Source organism: Myxine glutinosa, chromosome 2 (genome assembly GCF_964187855.1).
Source record: "Myxine glutinosa chromosome 2, kmMyxGlut1.1, whole genome shotgun sequence".
Lineage (NCBI taxonomy): Eukaryota > Metazoa > Chordata > Myxini > Myxiniformes > Myxinidae > Myxine > Myxine glutinosa.
In genome coordinates this window covers 121,048,715-121,062,145 of record NC_136262.1, presented here as the reverse complement: position 1 = coordinate 121,062,145, position 13,431 = coordinate 121,048,715, and the positions used below count along the sequence as shown (strand labels likewise).

Here is a 13,431-nt window from a genome sequence, read left to right as displayed (position 1 = left end):
GCTGTTGCCCAGAAACAACTTGCCTTCGTCTCCTGGAAAGCAAATCCAACGGAAGGAAATCTCATTTCCTTTTACAAAGCCCGAAACAAGTGTGTGTCCACCCTCAGGAGAGCCAGGAAACAATATCTCTCCGTTCTCAAGACCGAACTCTCTTATCTGTCTCCCTCTTCCAAATCCTGGTGGCGTGTGGTCAAATCCGTTTCTGGTGTTTGTTCCCCCTCCATCCCCTCCCTTACCTCAAACGGCTACACAGCCGACTCCGCACATGAAAAAGCTGAATGCCTCAACTCTGTGTTTGCCTCTAAATCTTGTGTCCCAAACCCATCCCTCTCTGTACCCACCATACCCAGTCGTACCCAGCTGCTCCTGGACTCTGTGTCCTTTCCTCCTGACAAGGTGGAAAAGTTTCTGTCAACCCTCGACTCTGATTCTGCAACTGGACCCGACGGCATCAGCTCACGGGTCCTAAAATCCTGCTCTGCCGCTCTATCTCACCCTCTCTCTGTTCTCTTCACCCTCTCTTTTGCTCAAGGTCAACTGCCATCTGCTTGGAAATCAGCCAACATCACCGCTTTGCACAAAAAGGTGCAAAATCAGATCCTAGCAATTACAGACCAATCAGCCTTCTCCCAATTATCAGCAAAGTCATGGAATCCATCATTGCTTCGGATATGAAATCTTTCCTCTTCTCCAATGGCTTGATCTCTGATCATCAATTTGGTTTCAGACCAGGTCACTCTACTCTGGACATGCTGCTTCTGCTGTCTCAATAATGGATGGAGGTCCTCAATGCCAAACAGGAAATTAGAGCTGTCTCCCTCGACATATCACGTGCCTTCGATACGGTCTGGCACCCCGCTCTGCTCACCAAACTCTCCTTTGGTATCCATGGAAATCTCCACGCATGGCTGGCGGACTTCCTCTCTAGTCGTCGTCAATGTGTGGCCCTGAATGGGTTTCTCTCATCTCCTCTTCCTGTTCAGGCTGGAGTTCCCCAAGGCAGTGTTCTCGGCCCTGTGCTTTTTCTGGTCTTCATCAATGATCTCTCTGACTCTCTTGAAAATCCTCTCTTTCTCTTTGCTGATGACTCCACTCTCTGCCGCTCCATGCCTCTTCCCTCAGATCGGCAGTCTGCAGCCTCCTCACTCTCTGAAGACTTGGACAAAATCACAGACTGGTCAAACAAGTGGAACATGTCTTTCAATCCTGACAAATCTCACACTCTTACTATGTCTCTCCGAAAAGATCGACTGGACAACCCTCCCATCTACTTTCTCAACAATCCTCTCCAAGAAGTTCTGTCGCTCAAGCTTTTGGGTCTCACTATCTGCCATGATCTTTCTTGGGAAAACCACATTTCCAAGCTGGCCTCCAAAGCCAGTCGCCGACTGGGCATTCTCCGTCGTGCGAAGTCCTTCCTCGGCACACCTGAGCTCCTCACCACATACAAGGCTTTCATCCGCAGCTCAATGGAATGCTGTTCTCCCCTTTGGGCCGGTGCTCCTGCCTCACACCTAGCTCGGCTTCACGCTATTGAAACCAAAGCTTTCAGAATTATTGGAATCTTCCCCCTCCTCAAATAACACCTCATTGTGGCTCACCCAATCACCATCAAACCTTTTGTCCGCCCCATCCTTCCCTTTCTCCGAGCTATTCTGAAATCTCTGACACACCTTCAACAGCTCTCCCTACCTCTTCCACCTCTTCCACATCTTACCCTACCCCTCCTCCCCCCTGTTCTGTATCTGATGCTCCCCCTTCCTCTTCATTAACGGTATGGACCTCAAACATCCGGGGCCTTCGTTCAAACTTAACCGATCTCTCCATACAGGTTGCTTCTGTCAAACCAGACGTGATCTGCTTAACAGAAACTTTCCTCCTTTATGATGTCTCTGATTCCATAGTATCTCTCCCGGGCTACTCCCTCCTCCGGTATGATAGACCTGAGCCTCGTCCTGGAGGCGGGGTTGCTATCTTTATCAAAAACTCTCTTCCTCACTCGCCCTGCACTGCACTCTCTCCACCTCACCCCCAGGAATACCTCTGGCTACGGCTTCCCCTTCGCTCCCACCTCTTGTTCATATGTGTGTTGTACCGTCCACCAAACAGTGATGATTCCATCTACATCTCGCTGTCTGATGATATGGACCAACTTCTATCTACTCATCCCAACTCTCTCTTCCTCATATGTGGTGATTTCAACTGTCATCATGCCAGTTGGCTGGGTGTGGGTACCTCTCTCACCAGCCATGGCTCCTCAGCAAAGGACTTCTGCGACTCACTGGGACTGACACAATCTGTCAATTTCCCGACCCGGATCTCAGTCAACGGAACATCTTCTCTTCTGGACTTGGTTATGACTAACTTCCCTGAAAATGTCTGCTGCTCTTCTTCTGCTCCGATCGGAACATCTGATCATGTCCTTGTTAAAGTGGACATCTCTCTGACCATCCTCAGGGAGCCTGCTCAGCGTCGACGAGTCTGGCATTTCACTCAGGCCAACTGGCACGGTCTTCAAGCAGCCATCAATCATCTGGACTGGTCTCCCATCTCTACCACCTCTGACATCAACTCATCCTGGGAATTCTTCCAAAGTAAATTGCTCTCTCTCATGCACAGATTTATCCCATCTCGTCTTCAGTTGTCATACCCTTCCTCCCGTCCATGGTACACGGAATCTTGTGGTGAGGCTGTTGCCCAGAAACAACTTGCCTTCGTCTCCTGGAAAGCAAATCCAACGGAAGGAAATCTCATTTCCTTTCACAAAGCCCGAAACAAGTGTGTGTCCACCCTCAGGAGAGCCAGGAAACAATATCTCTCCGTTCTCAAGACCGAACTCTCTTATCTGTCTCCCTCTTCCAAATCCTGGTGGCGTCTGGTCAAATCCGTTTCTGGTGTTTGTTCCCCCTCCATCCCCTCCCTTACCTCAAACGGCTACACAGCTGACTCCGCACGTGAAAAAGCTGAATGCCTCAACTCTGTGTTTGCCTCTAAATCTTGTGTCCCAAACCCATCCCTCTCTGTACCCACCATACCCAGTCGTACCCTGCTGCTCCTGGACTCCGTGTCCTTTCCTCCTGACAAGGTGGAAAAGTTTCTGTCAACCCTCGACTCTGATTCTGCAACTGGACCCGACGGCATCAGCCCACGGGTCCTAAAATCCTGCTCTGCTGCTCTATCTCACCCTCTCTCTGTTCTCTTCACCCTCTCTTTTGCTCAAGGTCAACTGCCATCTGCTTGGAAATCAGCCAACATCACCGCTTTGCACAAAAAAGGTGCAAAAACAGATCCTAGCAACTACAGACCAATCAGCCTTCTCCCAATTATCAGCAAAGTCATGGAATCCATCATTGCTTCTGATATGAAATCTTTCCTCTTCTCCAATGGCTTGATCTCTGATCATCAATTTGGTTTCAGACCAGGTCACTCTACTCTGGACATGCTGCTTCTGCTGTCTCAACAATGGATGGAGGTCCTCAATGCCAAACAGGAAATTAGAGCTGTCTCCCTCGACATATCACGTGCCTTCGACACGGTCTGGCACCCCGCTCTGCTCACCAAACTCTCCTCCTTTGGTATCCATGGAAATCTCCACGCATGGCTGGCGGACTTCCTCTCTAGTCGTCGTCAACGTGTGGCCCTGAATGGGTTTCTCTCATCTCCTCTTCCTGTTCAGGCTGGAGTTCCCCAAGGCAGTGTTCTGGGCCCTGTGCTTTTTCTGGTCTTCATCAATGATCTCTCTGACTCTCTCGAAAATCCTCTCTATCTCTTTGCTGACGACTCTACTCTCTGTCACTCCATTCCTCTTCCCTCAGATCGGCAGTCTGCTGCCTCCTCACTCTCTGAAGACCTGGACAAAATCACAGACTGGTCAAACAAGTGGAACATGTCTTTCAATCCTGACAAATCTCACACTCTTACTATGTCTCTCCGAAAAGATCGACTGGACAACCCTCCCATCTACTTTCTCAACAATCCTCTCCAAGAAGTTCTGTCGCTCAAGATTTTGGGTCTCACTATCTGCCATGATCTTTCTTGGGAAAACCACATTTCCAAGCTGGCCTCCAAAGCCAGTCGCCGACTGGGCATCCTCCGTCGTGCGAAGTCCTTCCTCGGCACACCTGAGCTCCTCACCACATACAAGGCTTTCATCCGCAGCTCAATGGAATACTGTTCTCCCCTATGGGCCGGTGCTCCTGCCTCACACCTAGCTCGGCTTCACGCTGTTGAAACCAAAGCTTTCAGAATTATTGGAATCTCCCGCGATGAAGCTATCTCTGAGGGCCTTTCACTCACTCACCGCAGGCAGGTAGGTGGTCTTTCTGTCTTCTACCGACTCCTCTCCGGCCTTGCACCCCCAGCTCTCTCTGTGCTCTGTCCCCCAAATATTCCTACAGGTCGCACAAGATCTGCCAGCAACCCTCTGATGGTTAAACTGCCGAAATCTCGGCTCTCCGCTCACCTTCACTCTTTCATGCCTCTTTTCTCCCGCCTCTGGAACAAACTCCCTCACTCCCTTCAATCCCACTCCTCCCTCCAGGTCTTTAAAACAGCTGTTCACCACCATCTCTTATCTTCCCCCATCCAAAACCTTGATCTTTTCTACCCCCGCTAATTCACCCCAGATCCACCTTGTTTGAAATTCCAACTTCTTTCCTGGAAGTCCTGGCAGTGTCCATATGTTTTATACCTCTCCCACTGCCCCCTTCCCACGCCCCCCCCCCCCCCAAAGCCCTCGCCCTCTCTCAGATCTCTCGATGTCTCCATGTCTCTCGGTCCCTGCTCTCAAATGTTGTGTTTGTGTCCTTCCCCCTCTCTCCCCATCTTGTCTACCGCTCCCTATGTTATATGTTTTATGTGTCGGTTTGTCTTTCTGTGTGATTAATGTTCGCTCTTTCACGAGCCTCGATCTTGTATACAAAAAAAAAAAAATACAAAAAAAATCTAGTCTTCAGAGGCTATTATCAATTCAACATGAAACTTAGTTTCTCATTTTCAATTTTTTTTCATCATGATTGTAACTTTGTGGATCCGAAAAAGCAAGATGTATCATAAAATAAATAATTTTCGACCATTGGAAGCTGTAGATAAATAACGCATCATACCGACATGAAGTCCCTGGGTGTCAGGTGAAGAAAGTCAGGCCTCACTCTCGACCGTCCATCTTTTGAAGAACATCAGTCATATTACTCTGCCACCCAGTTTCTTCTTCTACACCACCCAGATAGATAGCGGCGACATAATCCTTGGCATCTTTTCTCTACCATGAACAGTCTTCTGAAGTCCTCTGATTTCTCCCCCTTTGTACCCACTACTGTGGATTGTAACCATTTTAAAGTTCTTTTTTGAACATAAATTGCTGGAATCAGACAGCAAACCAGATCCACTAATAATAGCTGAACCCCACTCACTGGCCCATCTCTAAGCTAGTTCCAAGGATTGGTCAGCGTATCAGAAATTTGTCATACAGAGACTATTCCCAGCCAACCATCCGCCTATCCCAAAACAGTAAGTACGAGGCCATGATGACGTTCTGCTGTGGCCTTGCCAAAAACTTGTACATTTCAACTTGTACATGGTTTGACTGCAGTTGTAGTTCAGCTCTACTAACACTGAATGAATAAGCCAAATAGTTTCACTTGATTTTTCTGTCTCGATGGATTTTGATTTACTGTCCTAAAAAAATAACATAATACTGTATACAACAGGCATTTTAAGGCCATTTTCCCTGTTAGAGTGGGGGTTAGCCTTGCGGGCCCCATGACAATCTTCTCCATTTTGCCCTATTTTCTGCATCTCCCCTTGTTGACCCCCTTTGCCCGCATTTCTTCTTCACCACCTCTAGCCAAGTCTTTCTTGGTCTTCCCCATCCTCTACGTCCTTCTACATTCATTTCCATCATTCCTTTCTACCAGTCACTTTCATCCTTCCTCAACACATGACCAAACCATCTCAACCTGTTTCTCTTCACAGCATTAATCACAGGCTCTATTCCCATCATCTTTCACAATTCATCATTTGTCTTCCTCTCTCTCAACGATACTCTGCACATCCACCGAACCATTCGCATTTCCACCCTTTCCAGCCTTCGTTGCTGCTCTACGTTCATTACCCATGTCTCGCTCCCATAAATCATAACACTTCTCACACATGCAGCAAACACCTTTCCCTTCAGCTTCAACGACACTCCCCTCCTCGTCAGCACGCTACTCAGTTCCCGAAACTTCTTCCATGCACATCTCACTCGAGCAACCGTTGCCGAGTCTGATCCACCTTCTCCATTCAGCATGTCTCCTAGGTAACAAAATGTTTTCACACCTTCCAGCCTCAGGCTGTCTCCAAGATCCAACTCAACATTTCCTCCCTCTGCAGCTCCCTCTGTGCACACCTTTCACTTGAATGTAGCTGCCACACTGGTTAATGACCCTCTCAAACCACTACATTTTTGATGAACCCACTCAGCGCACGTTGTACATTGAATTGAGTTCACTCCGACACCCTTCCTGCACACAGCACACGGCCACTTCCCAGTTCTTTCCACCTCACTACATGCTTTACCACTTGCCATCACCTTCATCTTTCTGATATTCACCTTCAGACCTTTTGTCTCCATACATTCCTTTACATAATTCACGTAATACCATACCATAACATAATACTGTATGTAATTCTATATTTTACTGTTGATCATGTTTACTTGAAATTCGTTTAAATGGTTTGTGCATGCAAAGTTCTGTTCATTATAACAAAGTTCATGAGAAGTGTTAAACATGGCGTGACATTACTGTACTATATTGCTAGGCCAAATTGATACGTGTAGTCGAATAATAATCCCCTGGTCCATCTTATGGCACCTTATGGGAGAAGTGAAACCCCCCTCCATCCCCGGCCTCCCAGCAATATGCCAAAGTGCCTGACGGTTTATCTGTAGATTTTTCCAACAATGCATTGATTTTCCTAAATCCATTCTTCTTTCACGCAGAGCCGTCTACATTGTACTTGTTCCATTTGAAACAACAAAGAATATTTCTCCAGATAATATCAACTTGCAAGAGGTAAGGAGGGTTTTGGGGGTGATACCTGAACTCTGGTAGATTTATTGTTCTCATCATTATTTAATTTGTCCTTATTTTAATCAGATTCTTGTCGACGGTCTGTCTACTGTACTTGATGCCTCTCGGCTCAGACGCTCTCCACGGCACTCCATCACCATCGCCGCTCAACTCGATCACTTCCCGACGTCTTTCTCTCTCGGAAATGAGAGAGATTACGGTGGTTATTTCAATGAGCGTCTCTCTACGTTAACCCTTCCCTGTCAAGTTTTCTGTACGGCTGTACTGGACACTCAACCGGTGAGGTTATCACAAATCAAACACTTGGTGTGAAGATTTTTCTAAATATTCTGTCAATATCAACAATAAAATGCATTTGTGTGTATATGTCACAAAGTTTTTCCTGAATATGGAGTATTATTTAATGAAATACAGGGTTTTTTTTGGTTTTTTTTTTTTTTTTTTTTTTTTGGTTTTTTGTATACAAGATCGAGGCTCGTGAAAGAGCGAACATTAATCACACAGAAAGACAAACAGACACATAAAACAAATAACATCGGGAGCGGTAGACAAGATGGGGAGAGAGGGGGAAGGACACAAACACAACATTTGAGAGCAGGGACCGAGAGACATGGAGACATGGAGAGATCTGTGGGAGGGAGAGGGCTTTGGGGGGGAGGCATGTGAAGGGGGGGAGGCATGTGAAGGGGGGGAGGCATGTGAAGGGGGGGGGGGGTGGGAGAGGTATAAACATATGGACACTGCCAGGATTTCCAGGAAATAAGTTGGAATTTCAAACAAGGTGGATCTGGGGTGAATTAGTGGGGGTAGAAAAGATCAAGGTTATGGATGGGGGAAGATAAGAGATGGTGGTGAACAGCTGTTTTAAAGACCTGGAGGGAGGAGAGGGATTGAAGGGAGTGTGGGAGTTTGCACGTTTGTATATGATGATGCACTATAAAGGATTGTTGCAAAACCTAGAGGATAAAAAGGAAATGTATTGATAGGAATGGGGTTACAGTGGAGCACAAGCAAGGGAATGAGTGAACAGGAAACTGGAGAGACTAGAGGAAGGAAACGCAGCAACGTGCAAGTAAGAATGCGGGTTAGCTCAGGCTAATGGGGTTGCCCTCATCTTTGCAATTCTCCAAATTCTTCATATTGTTGTGGTTTTGGGAAACCGCTGAGAAGTAATGGCAACCACCATACAGGTGCATTTATGCATTGAGGAAGGGAAAGACAGGCCCTCCACTCATAAAGGGATAATTTACCAGGCAGATGCACAAATATTCCATCCACAGATGGATTTAAAGTCTTGAAGGACAGAAGGCAGGCCAAAGGCCTCAAGAGTGGAAGCCTGCAACAGCATTTTGTGGACAGGGAATTTTCAAACCCACTAATCAGGGCCTGAGGAACTTCGAGGAAGTTTGAGGGGGTGGAGTGACGGGCTCCACCAATCGGGAGCCCAGACACCCTCGAACAGCAGCCCCCACCGCCTTGTCATGGCCCTGACAAAAGGCCTGGCACACGTGTTTTCTCTCGCTCTCTGCCAGGTTCACTCAGCACGTGCCTGCATGATTATTCTCTCTTGGTTTTTGGACATTGTTGACCTAGCATGTGCCTACATTACTCTCTTGGCTTTTGGGATTCCATTGGCACAGCACGTGTGCATCCGCTCAAGGCCAGACCCTCTCAAAGACCTCTGCACGTGATTCACTCTCTTGGATTTGGACATTGTTCACCTTGCACACGACTGCTCTCTTGTCCGGACTCTCCCTGCTTCCTCTCACTGCACATGTACACGACAAAAGGCCTTGGACTTTGCTCGTTTTTCACGTGTTCATTGCTCTCTGCTGGCTGCCAGACTCCCTCTCGGTGCACGTGTGCACGACACTCACTTTCTACACGAGGCCACAACGTATTCTTTACCCTGCACGAGATCATGACGTGCTTACTCCACGTGTCCCTGGCACTCGCTTTGCACGGTTCCCAATGCACTCGCTTTGCACGGTTTCCGACGCACTCACTCTGCACAGTTCCCGATGCACTCGCCCTGCACGGTTCCCGACGCACTCGCCCTGCACGGTTCCCGACGCACTCGCTCTGCACGCTTCCTGACGCACTCGCTCTGCACATTCCCGACGCACTCGCTCTGCACGGTTCCTGACGCACTCACTCTGCAAGGTTCTCGACACTTCTCACTTGCCTGTCCATGCTGGGATCGCCATTACCTGCTCGTGTTGGGGACTGCCATTTGCCAGCCAGGTGTTTGTTGGTGAGCTCAGGACAAAGGCCGTTGTGAGGAGAGGTATCTGGAACATTGTGGCCTTTGTGCTAACAGGTTTCCAACGTTAGTTTTCCCCTCCCCCTCCCCCGTGAATATGTACTGGGCCCATGTAGTGTTTATTTGTTGTAATCGTAATAAGGCATAGGATAAGCTAAGTTCCTGCTTCTCCTTTTTTCTTTCCTATTGAATAATCACACTGTAAATATTTGTAAATAAATCAAATCGTTAAACGTTTCCTTTTCCTCTGTCCGTGAATGTCTTTTCTTCCATTGGTCCGCCATTGCTTGCACCCAGAGTAACGATCGGCCATAACAAAATTTGCATTAACCCGGCGGGTACCAACTGTTGCTCGGCCATCTAAATTTCCATCCAGGAACAAAAGAAAGTGGTACACCGCTGGAGGGAAGGTATGTAGGTACGTTCCCCGATTGGGACCGTCATGTGGTACAGGTAAACTACCGTGTGACGGACCAATTGGCGTTCATTGTTGCTGGTTCGCAACCTGCCGAAGTACGAAGTTATTCGTGCGCGGCAGCCGCAGGTCCGGTAAGTTCGGGAGGGAACGGAGGCTAACCCACTCGTAGTAGACCCGAACCTCGGGCCGTAACATTTTTGTTGTTCAAGAGCGGGATTTCGAACCTCCGGACACTATAACAATATACTGTATACTTGTTTGTTTGTATTTAGTTAATTTAAGTTGATCTAAAGCTCATGGAGGAACTTGTACATAAATAGCATAATAGGAAGGATTGTGGGAAGGTACGGGCGACAACTTGAGATGTCGCTGCGCACCTTCTTTTAAAGCCTTTGGGTGCAATTGAACCGTCTCCAGAAAGCAGTTCCACAAACGGGTGAAATGAGGAACGAAAGAGTGGAGTTGTGTGGTAAATGTTGAGTTTGGGTTTTTAACCAGGAAGGAGTTACTGAAAGAACGCGTACATCCTGGAGCAACTGAGGAGGTTCATGGAGCAGAGGGAGCTATACCGGAAGAGAGGAGGTTGAAACCGGAAGCCACCTACCCTTGTGGTGTGAGAGCAATAGGCCTTGTGCTTTGGCCTCATCACCGGAGATGCCAATAACATTGAGAGTTTTAGATTCTACAAAATCCAGGAGAGACGTGTGATGCCGGAGCACCAGTCCACAAGGGCGAGTAGTACTCCATTGAGCTTGCACAAATGCCTTATAAACTGTGAGTAGTTCTGATTTTTCAAATAATTGATTGGAATGATGGAGGATGCGCAATCTGACTGGCTTTGGAGGCCAGCTCGTTGATTTTATAGTCGGTCCAAAGAGAGGTCATGGGTGAGACGTGTAAGTTCAAGAGACGGAATCTTTTGTAAGCAATACGCTGAGAGTGTGATTTGCCAGATTTGAAAGACATGTTACATTTACCAGATCAGCATCTAATCAATTCCAGATCAGCAGATATAAGCTGACCTCTTGTATGAGATTTATGGCCTTCAACCATTGCTGAGAGAGGAGAGCAGCATGTCCCGAGTTGACCGACCAGGGTGGAATCGAAACTGATTGTCAAAGACGAGGTTGTTTGAATAGAAGATTAACTTGACATTCACAGCAAAGAGCGATTTCTTGACTTTGCTTATTATTGGACTTCTCTTACTAGTCTGGAGTTGACAGAATCTGGTTTTGCACCCTTCTTGTGAATGAGAGCGATGTTTGGGACTTCCACCTCAGAATTCTAAGGCATGGCCTAGTCCTCCCTCTGCTGTCCTCAACATGTTACGTATTGCTCACCTTGGGTAGATTGGTGGCCTTGCAAATCCTTTTCCCAATTTTAATTCTAGTCCTGTTCCTCCTGCCCTCTCACCACCATCCAGCACCTGTTCCTCCAGATCACGTATGTTCTGACAGAATCCCTTTCCTTGTTACCAACCCCAAGTCTAAATGTTAAATGTAATGCTTACCTCCATTCTTCGATTCCTCTCTTTTATCTCCTGTGGGATTGTTCATGAGTCTGTGTCATGCTCTTCCCGACAGGATTTTAAAGCTGCTGCCTGCCCACCGTTACTTCCGTTACTTTGTGGTTTTTCTCACATCTTCTACGTGGCTTTAATATATCCGCTTAGACCTTGTTCTCAACCTTTTCTTACAATTCCTCTTCCTGTGCTGCAGTGCATAATTTTGTTGTTCTCCCACTGTTACCCCTTTCCCTCATTTTGTCTGTGATCCACTGCCCCCCTGTTATGGTCTTCCATCACGTCGATGTGTGTTTTAAAATGTAAAAATAAATAAACTTCACAAGTGGAAAGGGTGTTCAAGAAAAACTCTCTGTATGACTCCTGTAATCATTCACACCTTTCTATTTTATTCCTCCCCTAGAGGCAGTTGATCGTAAGCCCGCCTTCCTCTCCCCTTGGTCTTGCTTCCACTTCAACCCAAACCTGGAATCAACCACAAGGTCAACTGTGGGTGTTGGGTCCTGTCCTCTCTGTTCTTTTCATCATTGCCATGGTTACAACAATAATTCATCTGAAAAGGTAACGGCTTTCTATATGCTTGGGTAGTGTTGGTCATTCACCTCATTTGTCTCGTTTCTTTCACTCTAGTGTTAGCCCTGTCTAAAACAACTTCCTTATTGAAAGTCTGCATTGTAGGTCTTCGTTAGTATGCGAGTCAGATCCAAACATTGTGTGTTTCGCTATTATTTGTCTCTAGACTTCAGATGCTTGTTGTCTGGGTGGCATGCTTTGCTATTTCCTTTCTTCTTTCTTTGGAAAGGTGTTTGTGGACTCGAGATGCTACCGAGGTGATCTTCGGTGACATTCCTGTTTTTGAAGATTATTGAAAATGTTTTTTAGCTGATCCTCAAACCACTTTATTTTCCCATGCCTCACATATAGAATATGCTTGGCAATAGAAGATGGTATCCTTTTTAGGTCGTCTAATCTGGATTCTCGAAGAGTTTAACTTATAAAATGGGTCTTCATGTCTGGATGTCTGTCTGTTCGTCCGGTCGGTCCGTCTGTTAACCTTTTGCTATTTTTCCTTCTCCTCCCTTATCACCCGGTTGATTATTCTGAAGCTGGACACATGAATACAACACAGTAGCCCTCACAATCGCTCAGGCTTCAATTTTTAGATTGGCATCATGAAGATTCCCGGGGAGGGTGGGGGGGGGGGGGGGTGGGAGAGGGTTACTCCCCAAACTTCGTATCCATACTTGTCCGTTACTTACCAACGGATTGCTCTGAAACCCGATACTGCACTTCTACTCTATGGCCCGCAGGCCTTACATTTTCCGATTTCGGATTTTTCGATTTTGGATCATGGGGGCTCCCAGGGAGGAGGGGAAGGGGTAAATAATTAAACGATGAAGTGATTAATCAATAAATCAAAAATACCCTTTATAGCCAAATAACTTGGTCACTGTCGTGTTTGATTGAAAAAAGAGGAATGAAAGAAGGTGAGCAGACAGTCTTGATTTTGGTAGTTTCACCAGAAGAGGGTTGCTGGCAATCTTGTGCATCATGAAGGAATATTTGGGGGACAGACAGAGCAGGGGGAGCCAGGCCGGGGAGGAGTAGGTAGAAGACAGAAAGACTCTTTGCTCAAAAGGTGCCTGAAATAATGCACAGATGAGAAAGAAAAGAAACAAGTAATTCATAATTCGATAACAATTGAGTAATTAATCAATTAATTGATTCATCCAAAAAAAAATACCGTTTTTGCCAAAGCACTTGTAAGCCCGTCCCGTGTACAGACGGGGTTTTGTAATCCCGTGCGTGTCCGTGTGCCTGTCCGCCTGTCCGGGTCGTAACTTTTTTACCATTAAAGTTTTGTCGTCGAATTTTCACCAAAGCTTTATCTATCTATAATTCCAGTAATCTGTGTGTGTGTGTGTGTGTGTGTGTGTGTGTGTGTGTGTGTGTGTGTGTGTGTGTGTGTGTGTGTGTGTGTGTGTGTGTGTGTGTGTGTGTGTGTGTGTGTGTGTGTGTGTGTGTGTGTGTGTGTGTGTGTGTGTGTGTGTGTATGTCTGTGTGTTTGTCTGTGACCGCTGTTTCTTGACAACCACGGGTCCGATATACTTGAAACTTGCCAGGTATATTGCTGGGGACCCGAGGATGTGCCTTT

The 13,431-nt window shown here is 46.9% G+C and overlaps 1 protein-coding gene across 1 annotated transcript in view; it reads left to right on the top strand.

Annotated features, from left to right (window-relative positions):
- The window catches only part of LOC137422297 (receptor-type tyrosine-protein phosphatase delta-like), a 130,879-nt gene that overhangs the window by 28,221 nt on the left and 89,227 nt on the right, over positions 1–13,431 (top strand). Inside the window, exons 5-7 of the mRNA XM_078771586.1 lie at positions 6,983–7,055; positions 7,140–7,352; positions 11,680–11,837. Coding sequence (XP_078627712.1) covers positions 6,983–7,055; positions 7,140–7,352; positions 11,680–11,837 — 444 coding nt within the window. The remainder of the gene's footprint in view (positions 1–6,982; positions 7,056–7,139; positions 7,353–11,679; positions 11,838–13,431) is intronic.